Genomic DNA, 12,003 nt, shown 5'->3' with positions numbered 1-12,003 from the left:
CATGTCTACCATGAAACATGAAAGCACTACACATATTCCAATTGTGTCGCAATCCTCAATATTGTAAAATTTAGAACAATATCTTCAACTCATCATTTGGCCCATTTTGAAACATACTAAGCAATAAACCCAATGTTGAGGCCTTGAATAACAATGGGTTGGAACTTGCCAAATCTCCAATAGAGTACTTCCATGACAATACAATACATTTGTAGTGACTTGTAACAAACACATATCGTCCTTTAAACGCCAATTCATCCAAGGCACAACATTTGTTTTCATTTGCAAATATCCATGCAACAATGGTATATCTTGTAATTTCTCACTAATAAATCCATAAATTAGGGAAATACATACCCATCGCTTAGCATTTTCAAATTCTAACAAGTTTGAGATTCATTATCAATCACATCTCCCAAGTATACAAACCCCAATCAAAGTAAACAATTAAATTGATATCTCAACTTCGCTTTTCCATGCCAATGCAACAATCTAGAAGAAACAAGCAATTCATTTTGTAATGAATTACAAAGTTCTCGATAACTTGATGGTACCAACTCAAAAAAAGATAATGCATCATCTTGCCATGACCATATGAATTGTTGTGCATATACAAAATGTTTAGAGGAATACATCCATTGAGCAATGCCCGCCACAACTAAGTTTGCTTTCCACATGTTCCCAATCTTTACATGCGTTCCTCCCACTATCGCAATCGAGTGGAATTTTTACATGCTTTTTTCTCACGGTGACAATGCACTGCCCATTGTAACAATCATTAGTAAAATTTTCGAACATGAAGAAAAGTTAATCGACTCCACACATGCACACGTGAATGTTTCACTTCTCATTCCATAGGTCCATTCAACAATTGTGCATGATAATTTCTTTTTTCCTTGTTTCCTTCTCGAATACGAGTCTACCCTTAAAGATGTAATCACTTTTTGTTCTCGTAGATTATGTGAGGCTACTTAGAAGATGTTAACATTTGTAATCATACTCTCACTTATACATGGATCATTGTTTATATAATTGTTTGGTTGACACCAGAAATTGCATAGGATGGTGCATTATCACAAACCATACATAAAATGAGAGAGTTTGTCTCTGTACTTGCTTTTGAATGACCGATTCTGGAATGAGATTTTGTATTGAACATAACATCAAACCCAATTCTATCAACTTTAACCAATAACATACAATACAATTCACATTGTAGAGCACAAGCTTTGCCACTACACACATATTATAACGTCATGAATATATAAACAATAATTTATCTAAAAATCCAAACCTTCTTATACAATGTATAAGTGTAAACACACTTTCATGTTGTGATGTATATTGTTGCAATCTTCAAAGTAAAGCAGTTGGAAGCCCTCTTGTGAACGAATATTTACACTTTAGAAAGTGCGTGACTCTCACATACCTCAAAATGATGTTTCCATTAAAAAAAACATTACGGCAAGACACGTGCATTGGTTTCCAATTGACTGAGAATCATTCTAATAGAATGCATTGTGTCCAATGTCCATTAGAAGTGGAATTTCCTCAACTTTACGCATATAAAGAATGGCACCAAGTTTTTAACGGGTAAAATTCTGACATTCACTATTAGTCTATCGCTTAAAAATGTGTATGCCAGCGTCTTGATTTTGGTGTTACATATGTTAAGATCATTGGCATCCATATTTCCACCTTCAAGGCACTTATTTAGACATATTATGAAGAAAATGTATGTAATTGTTCCTAACTATTTTTACTTGATAAAACATCACTCTCAATAATTTATCAAAATTACATGCATGTTATAGGCAAGTTTTTGCCACGAGTGTAAGTGTGCAATGAATACGAGTATAGTTCTTGATGAAGTCTCAAAATATTAAACCTATAAAAACAGGAAAATACAATCTACTTTCACATATAGTTAGTAAAGTAAGCTCGTTCTAGTATTAGCCATGATCATCTATCTCTTATGGCGAGACATTGTGAATAGTGTCATGAACATCCCTCTCGTGACACATGATACTACTAAGAGTTTTACGACCATCCTCATGTAATAAGATGTCGTTGAACATTTTCATATTGTCAAATTTATTTCTTTATTTGTTTTAGGTATTTTTTGTTTTCTCGTGTCTATATTTCATTCTCATGTCTTTGACAAAGTGAACCCAGTTGTTTGGCCAAGCTCATAAATTATCATCAAAGTGAAGGGACCAAGTCATTCAAAAACTTCAAGAGGTAATCGTAGAACACTTTCTCAAAATTGAGGTTATACGATATAAGTCAACGATTTTATGAAGAATACATACATGCGAAAACACAATAAACACTAGCACGAGGAGGTTCATTCTACATACAGGAATGCTACGTGGACATATGGTTATTAGTGGTCGGCCTTACGGTTTGGCAAGTGTGGGTATCTAGGTGCAAGGAGACCTTCTCATGTAAGTGAACGCCCCCGACTGAGAGTTTAATGATGATTTGGTTTAATCTGATTTCTATGTTATGAGGAGAGTTTGAATGCCTTAAAGGGCCCTTTTACACAAGTGAAGAAGCTAGAGCTCGGTTCCTTCTAAAATGGAGCAGTTCTTCAATGCTGCATATGGTGGATGGCAAAGCGAAGTGGAATTATCAACCACCGCGGTGGTTGTTCCCTCCGAGTGTGCCTAACATATAGACGAGTGCTGCCATGAGAAGAGAGTGGAGGATGGTTATGCTGAATTTGGGTTGTATGATGCATTACGTGGAGGGTATGTTGTCGAGTAATGCTATGCTCATCGAATAATGTTGTGTTTTGGAGTTTTTTTGTTGTTTCCTTTACACACATTGTTTTATTTTCGACATGCAAGTTGGCTTGTAAGATATGAGTTGTATATTATCCTATGTACATTACCTTAACTAATGGAAGTAGTTTTTTTTTTGGAAAAATAAAAACACAAAAAACACGGAAGAAATGTGTTGTCTCATTATCTCTCTACTTGTCGCCCTCTTGTTTTGGTTTGCCAATGTCTTTGCATTTTGCCTCTAGATAGTTTTGATGTCTTTCCATTATCCATATGTATCTTCTTTGACTTCAATATATTACAATAATTTGAATATAAAGGTGAAGAAATACATAATATGGAAAGGGATGTATTCATTTTCTTCTCGTCTCTGATGGAAGACAAGTATTGGATGTCTCTTATACTACTGTAGCCATCTGTTGTTTGGTAGAGGACAATGTTTGGTCTACGATATCTTCTTTAGTAGTTCGGGTATTGTGAAGGGCAATATGTAAATGTGTGTTTCAAAAAATCAAACAAAATGCGATTGAGTTAGTCAAGGATATATGGTAGATGCTTTTTCATACTCTAAGAGGTTAATATGAGGCAATAACTAGTGAGCCTAATGTTGTGTTTCGCAAGAGAAATGTGGACAAAGGCAAAGGTCTTCACCACTTATGGGGAGAGAATAAAGTGGAGATATGCTCCACCAAGTTGGCTTTTTCCACCCCCCTTTCTTGGAAGGACCCCGATTTTTTATGTATAAATGTAGTTGGTAAGGTTGATGTGTGAGGGCTTTTGTTATTCGACACGTTGGTTGATGAGGGTACAATGGTTATGTTTTAATGTATGAGTTCTTTGTAGCCTTTGGGCATCTTTCCATTGATAACAAGGTGAATCTTTTTTTTGAAAAAAGAAAAAGAAAAAGGCGAGGCCACTCATTGATTGGCACCATCATAGGATACACCACTATTACCCCCATTCTATATGTCAATGGGCAACAATCGAATCAAGTGGAATTTATTGGTTATTGCTTATGTAGTGTATGTTGCGCACTATCCTTTCCATATACTTTCGTGTGTAGCGTTCCAAGCACTTTTGTTCTATGACATACTAACCTATGCAAATTACACTTTTACTTTTTCTATATACCATCAAGATCCCTTGCATAAAATGGTTTTTTGAATATATTAAATGACCTCATATCATGTAATGCAAATGTCATCCAAGTTTAGGTAGATGCCACACAAAAGCTTCTTCTTTTTTCAATTAAAACACAAGTACACAATGTTCCCTATAGAATATATAACACTATCGTTTTCAAAACAACTATTCATAACACACATGAGAGAAAAAGTTACATTCTTTAATTTTTAGTATATTTTTGTGCACAACTATTTAAGTTATCTATAACGATTGTCTCATAGACATACAAGACAAATTTGAAGATCTTCATGAAGTTTGGATTATATTGGCATTTAAAGTAAGATCTTCATGTAGTTTAGATTATCTTGCCATTTTTAGTACTCTTTGCATAGATATATCAACTAATTATCCTTTCTAAAATGACAATACTTTTCGTATGTTAAAGTGTTCTCGAAGATGTGGTGGAATGCTTTTGTTGTAAAATGTGCTTTTATAAAACCTTCTTTTTGGAATATTATTTCTGTTCAATACTTGAAATGGCATTAGATGTGTAACAAATTGGGCAAATAAATGAAACACTCTTTCAGCATACCTTCTAGCAAGTTCATCTATTGCAAAAAGTTATAAAAATGAAACGACTCCATATTAATCAAGGATGTGTGTGTTTTTATCTTGTTCAACGAATTCTTATTCTCTAATGTTTTGAAGGTGTACGATGTAGATCATATATGGAATTGCTCCTCGCTCAATATTGTTTTGATTGGATTATGTAGCATAATGCGGCGAGATAAATTATCACAATCACCAACATGAAAAGTTTTATTCATCAAGAGTATGTTAATGTTTACTTCTTTGCTCCAAATAATAGTAATGATGATCTTCGAAGGGTTCATTGCTTTACAATATAGATTCTAATAAGCCCAACTTACTTCCTTTAAATAATGAAATATGGCATTGGCTAATGTGTGTGAATGTATGTGCATATATGGGCATTGGTGTGTTTGAGCGTGGAGTTGTAAGTTTATGTGTAAAATTGGCTATCTTGAGTGTGTGTTTTGTATGTGTAAATGTGCGTGTGTTCTTTTATGCACATGTAAATGTGTGTAGGATTGTATGTGCATATACGCACATGCTTGCAAGGTTTAGTGCTTGTAGGTTAGATGTTTAGAAGTGTGGAAGGTGTAGGGTATGGAGAATAGCTCGAATGACATTTGGAAGAGGGGGTGTTTGGGTGTAGGAGTCAAGGATCACAATGGAGGTGTTGATGAAGCCCAACTCAGATCACAACATCTTAGCTTCAATATGTCGATGGTGCATGAGCATGATAAAATGAGTTGACGGAAAAGAAGGGTTGAGCATGACCTTCATGGAGTTGAGTTGAGAATCATCTAGTCATAATTATTATGGGAATCGATTCAATACACTCAAACAAGAACATCTAATTCTATGCTGAAGAAATTAGATAATTAGAATACAAGGCACTGCACTGACAAACCAATGCGAAATGCAAAAGATTGAATATACTACAGATTGGAAAGGTTAATTTGTCATTCATTCTCAATAAAGTAATGAGCTCACATCCCCGCCCCCTTGCCAAAACCCTACATGAAGTGCCAAAATATGCAAGAATAAGTAGCGTAAGTTCAAATTAATGCCGTTTTGTGCCCGGGAGAATCAAGATCAAATGAGTTTCTTTAGTTGCAAGTCACATGAACCAACACAATAGATAACATACACTATTGAGTCTGACTCGATCACCGATCATTGCAAATGAAGTGTGCAAACATTAACCACTCCACTTCATATGGCGAAACAAAACAACATTTAACCAACTTAGAAATTACATCCAATTTATCTAAAGCTATCAAGTGGGCTCATAATATTGTTACAAAGCTGCTAACACCAAAAGATTGCGAGAAAGAAGAGAATGCTTCTCTCTGAATTCAACTAAATATCAAGACGGCATCACTTCTATTGAGTCGGTTGACAGTTTCTTTTCAGTATAGGTATTATAACAGGTCATGTGGAATTGAAATTATAGAGAGATTTGGGTAACCCAATGCACTTGCCAGCTGTCTCAGTTTCATAGTCACTAGATTCAAAAAAGAGTTATAAAGTCGTTTTATTGACCTGGGTAAATGTAGAAAACATAATACTTAATTATAAACTCTGTCTAAAGTTCTCTTTTGTCTGATGAAACAGCCACATATAAATGACATGATCAGAGAAGATCATGGAACAGGTTGAAAAACAAACCTCTGGAGTGAGCTACCTGTAAGGGTATGTTGATGCGAGAAATTTCGGTCTGTGAGATCTACTCTCCAATCTGAAAGCATACAAAAAGTATTGATCTACTTGTCATCCCAGGATTCCTACTTCTTTGTAGAACCCAACTTCATAGATTGAGAGCATGATGTTTTATGATATAAGATTGGTAGCATACTCGGCTTCAGGTAACTGGTCCTCAACTTCTTCTCTCTTTACATGATACGAGGGAGAAGAGAACAATAGAAATTGTTATGGTGCTGAAGATAATAGATGGAAAAAAGTAGAGAGAAAGGTAGACCAACTTTCAAGCTTAGGTAAGAAATTGAATGCCACAAACTTCAGACATGTAATGGAGAACTATAATAAGCCTTTATCGGGCGGCATTCGTTGATATGCCCCGTAAACGAGTTAGTTTCCTTCAAGAAACTGCGCCACTAGAAGGTTCACATGCAATCCATGTCTATTCCATACAAGGTGTGGAAATAGTTTGAGGGACAATGCCCCTAGCTAGCTAGCATCTCAATTGTCCAATTGTAAGCTAAATTTTGGCAATATAGGAGTATTCCATGTCAATGGGACCGAGATAGATGCTTAGAGACATGATTCATTTAATTAGGTCATGAGGAAGGTTATGAGATGCACCATCACATCATCTTCATGGTGATATTTGAGGTTGGAAAATGGCATGATTCGTTGCTTGAAACATGGTTGTATTTCTTGTGAGATGCAAAGAAGGCCTCAAAAGATGCTATGTCAATCTGTTGCATGTGGTGACTATGGCACGGTGAGCTTCAATTATTTTTATTGGAAGGTCATCGATGAATTGGAGGTTGGCTAGAAATAGACGAAGTGTCGTCTTTGGGGATTAAAGTCACATTCGCGTCGTGGTTTTGAGATTATTTAAGGTGTTGCTAATTTCATGATTTGTCAAAAAATTGGCATCGAAGTCAAATAGAGGTATGAAGGTGGAGAGGATGAGAGAGTCCCCAGAAAGGCTTCATGAGGCTAACATAAAATCAAAAGTGGTCAAGTAGGAATTCTAGCTACCTTGTACAATGTGCAATGGATCTTGCACGACATCAAGGAGGGTATTGGAATATTGATGTTTGTATTCATTTGATTTGCTCAAGAGTGGTTTACACCCACTTTTTGCCTGCTCTGCCCTCGAAAAGGGTGCATGTCCACCCAATCACATGCAACAATCTGTTGCGAAGGAGATCATTAGATCATCATGTTGACCCAACGTGGCAACGCACACACACACACACACAAGATTAACACTATGTGTATTACTATAAGCTTTATAATCACATGTATTAAGTGCGATTATTATAAGTAGTGGATGCATAGTAATTCTCTTTGTGCTCTTTCAAACATGTATTAAGTGTTTTAAAATGTTTAGATTAAGTGGTCTTCAAGCTAAATAACCATCCATAGTAAGAGAGGGTATTAGATTTGGTCTGTGTGCTTAACGTGATTGTTAGAATCATAGGAACAATTAGCAATAGTTCCTACCAATGTTACTAACAATAGAGTAAAAGTCAATCCAACCCTGTACACAACCTTCATGAAGAGGCATAACGCAGACCATGATTAAGACGTGCATTTGGCATACCCACTTTGTGCATACACACGTCGCTATGGCTGTGTTGACAACAAGGTGTAATTATGGCCATGTTGCCCACTACATCACAACTATCAACTGGTTGTTGATTCTTTGCTGTAGATTGTCAATTGATATATCTATCTTATAAAGCTCCAAACTTGTGATCCATTGTTTTAATTTGTCCCTACACATTGTGACACATCGGTCCTACGAAATCTTATTGTGGTTATTTCCATAGCATTGACTTCCCTTTCAGTGGCAGTATCTTTTGATGTTGTATTTATCCATCATCAAATGCTTTCCACTCTTATTACTCTTTAACTTCAGAGTTTATACCTTCCCTTATTTCTTGGGCTTATTTAGGAGGTCCTCTACTCTTTCATTTTAATTGCCCTCTTTTGGCCCGGAATTTCCTTTAGCTATCCATATTGATTTAAATTGATGGTCGACTCTTGGTGCCCTCTCCACATACATTCATCACATATTTCATTTGGAACTTGTACCCGAGACTGGCTTTCTCCGAGTGGGATAGCTTGGCTTTGCCCAACATGCTATGGGGTATTGGTTCCTCTCGTACAATTGCCATCTCTCCCACCTTGGTTTGGAGTCCTAGTTCCTCTTACATAACTGACATCCAACTTATATCGGGGCCTGGAGTGACTTGAAAGTTGAAGCACCACACGGCCCTTGGTCACATAGACACATCGCATGGGCATCCCATTGAGGAAGCAAAGAATATATGAGAATTTTGGGTTAAGATTTTTGCTTTAAGGCATGGCTGGTCAACAATTCAGTGGCATTTATCTTTCTTAATTCATCCTCACCCTGTTCATAATGGATTTTCCGATTATGCTTAACATTAAAATCCAGAAATTGTTATGGTACAAACGTGATCATACGATTTTGGAAAGGCAATACTATCATTCAATGTTGTTGTTTAAGCTCTCAACAAACCAGTCACCTTTTCATTTTGTCAAGAGATTATAGAGCACATCATCTTTGTTTTCTCAAGCTTATGATTTCACAGCCTAACATCTGCATAAATGTTTAAAATTAAAAAATATGCCGCATCATCATTTCTGTCTAATTGAATCACATGTTGAAAGATCTCCATGCCGGTATCGAAACTACCCCATTTCCGGCAAGCACCAAGCATGGTATTCCATACTACCATTCCCGGATGACAGGGCATATCTTCGATAAATCTTATGGCCTTATCTATATGTCCGGCTCGGCTCAGAAGATTAACCATACAACTATGATGCTCTACTGTAGGAACAATATCATATTGTTCTCTCATTGCCACAAAACATACGATCCCATGATCTATCAATAGCCCTGCATGGCAACATGCATTTAGAATACTCACAAATGTGAGAGAATCAGGTGTTGCATTTCCTTCTAACATTCTACCAACAGTAATAAAGACTTGTCCATATTCACCTATTTGAGCATACCCAGTGATAAGTGCATTCCACGAGATCATGTCTGGGCACAAAATTGTTTTGAAAACTTCTTGTGCCTCTGCCAACATGCCACATTTGGCATATGTATCTACCAAAGTGTTGCCAACGAATATATCCTTATCTATACCTTGCTTTACCAGCTGAATATGTATGTCTAGGCCCTTGTATATGAAACCCTCACTACCACAAGCTTTCAGCGTGCAAACGATAGTTGTAGCATCTGCGACCACAGCCATATCATAAAAGAGATCTAGCGCGTTCTCATTATATCCATTCTTTACATATCCAGCAATTAGTGAATTCCATGATACTGGAGTCTTAATGGGGAGGGTATCAAACAAAAATTGAGCTTCCATGAGTAAGTTATATTCTGCATATGTATCTATCAATGTATTGCAAACAGTAACATCTTCTCCCCAGCCTTTCTTTGTGATCTCAGAATGTAATAGTTTACCTCTTTCAATCTGTCCTATGTTGGCACACGCTTTCATACTGCAAACATACATGAGCAGATGTGGACTAGAGAACCCTTCCCTTCTCATCTCTTCAAAGCAATCTAGTGCTTGTTTACTATGTCCATGTTCAACATAGCCAGAAAGTAGTGCATTCCACGAAATCTCATCTCGAACAAGAGGTAGCTTATCAAATACTCCAATGGCATCAACAAACAAGCCAAATTTAGCATACATATCAATCAAGGTGTTATGAACAAAAATCTCTCTCTCCAACCCTTTTTTGACAATCTCTAAATGTAGTCCTCTGCCAAAGTCCATATCCTTCATGATACAACAAGATTTCAAGACACATACATAAGATGCATCATTGGGAGCAAGATCCTCTTCTTGCATGTATCGAAAGCAAAGAAGTGTCTCTTCGCTATTACCATGCTCAACATGCCCTGCCATTAATGCATTCCAAGACACAATATTCCGTGTCGGGATTCTATAGAAAACATCATTTGCAGTTGTCAACAAACTGCATTTAGCATACATATCAACCAACGAGGTAGTAACCACAACATCTTCATCAAAACCCTTCTTAACTATCTCACTGTACATGCTCTGACCTTTCTCTATATCTCCTATGTTTGCACAAGCTTTCAAGATGCAAACAAAAGTCACAGAATCGGGTGATATGCCCTCAATTTGCATATGATCGAAACAATGAAGAGTCTTTTTGCAGAATCCCTGTTTGCTCAATGCTCCCATAAATGTCGTCCATATGATGACATCCCTGAGAGTGAGATTTTCAAACACATTTTCTGATCTCTCGAGATAACCACAGTTGGCATACAGTCCAACCAACATATTAGCGACAACCACATCTTGTAAAAGTGACGAATTCTCTCTAGAAATCTCGGAGTGTAGATTTTCACCCTTTATTAGATCTCGTAGATTCCTGCAAGATTCTAATAACGAGATGTAGGATTCTTTCTGGTGGCTCTTGTTGAAAAATGAGGCTTTCTTTGGATCAAATCCATATCTATGCAAAAAAAAGGATAATGCTTCTTGGATTTTCTTCTCCTTCCTTGGAGTTTGCAGGATATACCAGAGGCAATCATGAATCAATGGCAGAGGGAGCATGCATACAGTATCAGGATGTAGTATCAAAAGACAGCTCCTCTTCTTCCTTTGCTTCATGAACAGGGGGAGGAGGGTGAATGCTATCTGTGAAAAACCACTTTTTTTGTTATTTACCCGAATGCCCCTGCTACCCCAACATGAGCAATGAGAATGCTAATGTCACAAGAATGCAGGAAATGTTCTCGCAATTTCCCCTTCAGAAACGTGTTCATCATCGCAGTGATATGCGAGGCCCCAATGGGCCAGGGATCCATCGAAATTCCCATTGACATGTGAAAACCAACAATAATTGAAGCCCGAGAACCTTCTGATGGATTATTGTTGGTTGGAGATGTGGTACAAGGGACTGTCATGTTATTGGGCTATACTGAGCATGATAAGAATGAGGATGCTACACAACTCTATCTTCAAATGCTGGTGCAAGGCCTCTTACCTAATATGATGACATTTTCTGGTATGTTGAAAGCATGTGGCAACATGGGAGATATACAGAGAGGGAACAACTTCCATGTTCAAATGTCCTCGTAATACATGGAGGTCACACAAACAACTGCCTTATTGAGAAGTATGCTTGAAGCTTAACAAGTCTTTGCCATAAGACAAGCAATTAGTTTCGAATTGATGCAACACAACATATTTATATAGTTTCCTTTAATTTTAATACCAATGGAGGATATTTTTTATGGGAAACTCGAAGGGATGGAACAAAAAACGCCTGAAAACATATGTACTTCTCGTTTCCCGAATCTATCAGATTATATTGTCGTTTTGTCAAAGATTCGCAGGATCCTACTCGTAGCCACGAGGTGACCTTTTGTTGTTCACACGTGAAGAAGAACGCACCATAAGTGCTTTCTTTATTTCCCCCCAATGCACTTACTGCGCATATTCTCCCTTCCTCGTGTAAATGGTCAACTGTTTTGTCTAAAGAACTCAAAAAAATGTGTTTTTGGTTATTTCTCACACAACTCCTCCTATCCATACCATGCATTAATAGGGCAAATGTTTTAGATGAAGGACTCCAAATGTATTTCTGTTATTCCCCCAGATGCCCTCGTTATCCCTACCCCCAATCACAAACAATGAGCAAAGCCAAGGTCATAACACTAATTGTATAATAAATTGCACGCATGTAATTCCTCACACGCAAGATTTGAGAGCATTGGGTT

At 37.0% G+C, this 12,003-nt stretch overlaps 1 protein-coding gene across 1 annotated transcript; it reads right to left on the bottom strand.

Moving 5' to 3' along the window:
* Positions 1–8,806: 8,806 nt before the first annotated feature.
* Positions 8,807–10,891, bottom strand: LOC147847375 (pentatricopeptide repeat-containing protein At4g13650-like). The gene has a single exon (XM_087339272.1). It carries the CDS (start codon positions 10,889–10,891, stop codon positions 8,807–8,809), a length of 2,085 nt encoding a protein of 694 aa, XP_087195398.1.
* Positions 10,892–12,003: the final 1,112 nt, after the last annotated feature.

The sequence above is a fragment of the Azolla caroliniana genome, unplaced genomic scaffold, assembly GCF_043228905.1.
Source record: "Azolla caroliniana isolate FFs.n. ecotype wild unplaced genomic scaffold, voAzoCaro1.0.p SCAF_1108, whole genome shotgun sequence".
Lineage (NCBI taxonomy): Eukaryota > Viridiplantae > Streptophyta > Polypodiopsida > Salviniales > Salviniaceae > Azolla > Azolla caroliniana.
The sequence above is the reverse complement of the archived record's forward strand: the minus strand, read 5'-3'. Positions and strand labels throughout refer to the sequence as shown.

Coding starts and splice junctions, on each gene's coding strand:
- LOC147847375 (XM_087339272.1), bottom strand. CDS start 10,891: ATGAAGCAAAGGAAGAAGAGGAGCTGTCTTTTGATACTACATCCTGAT.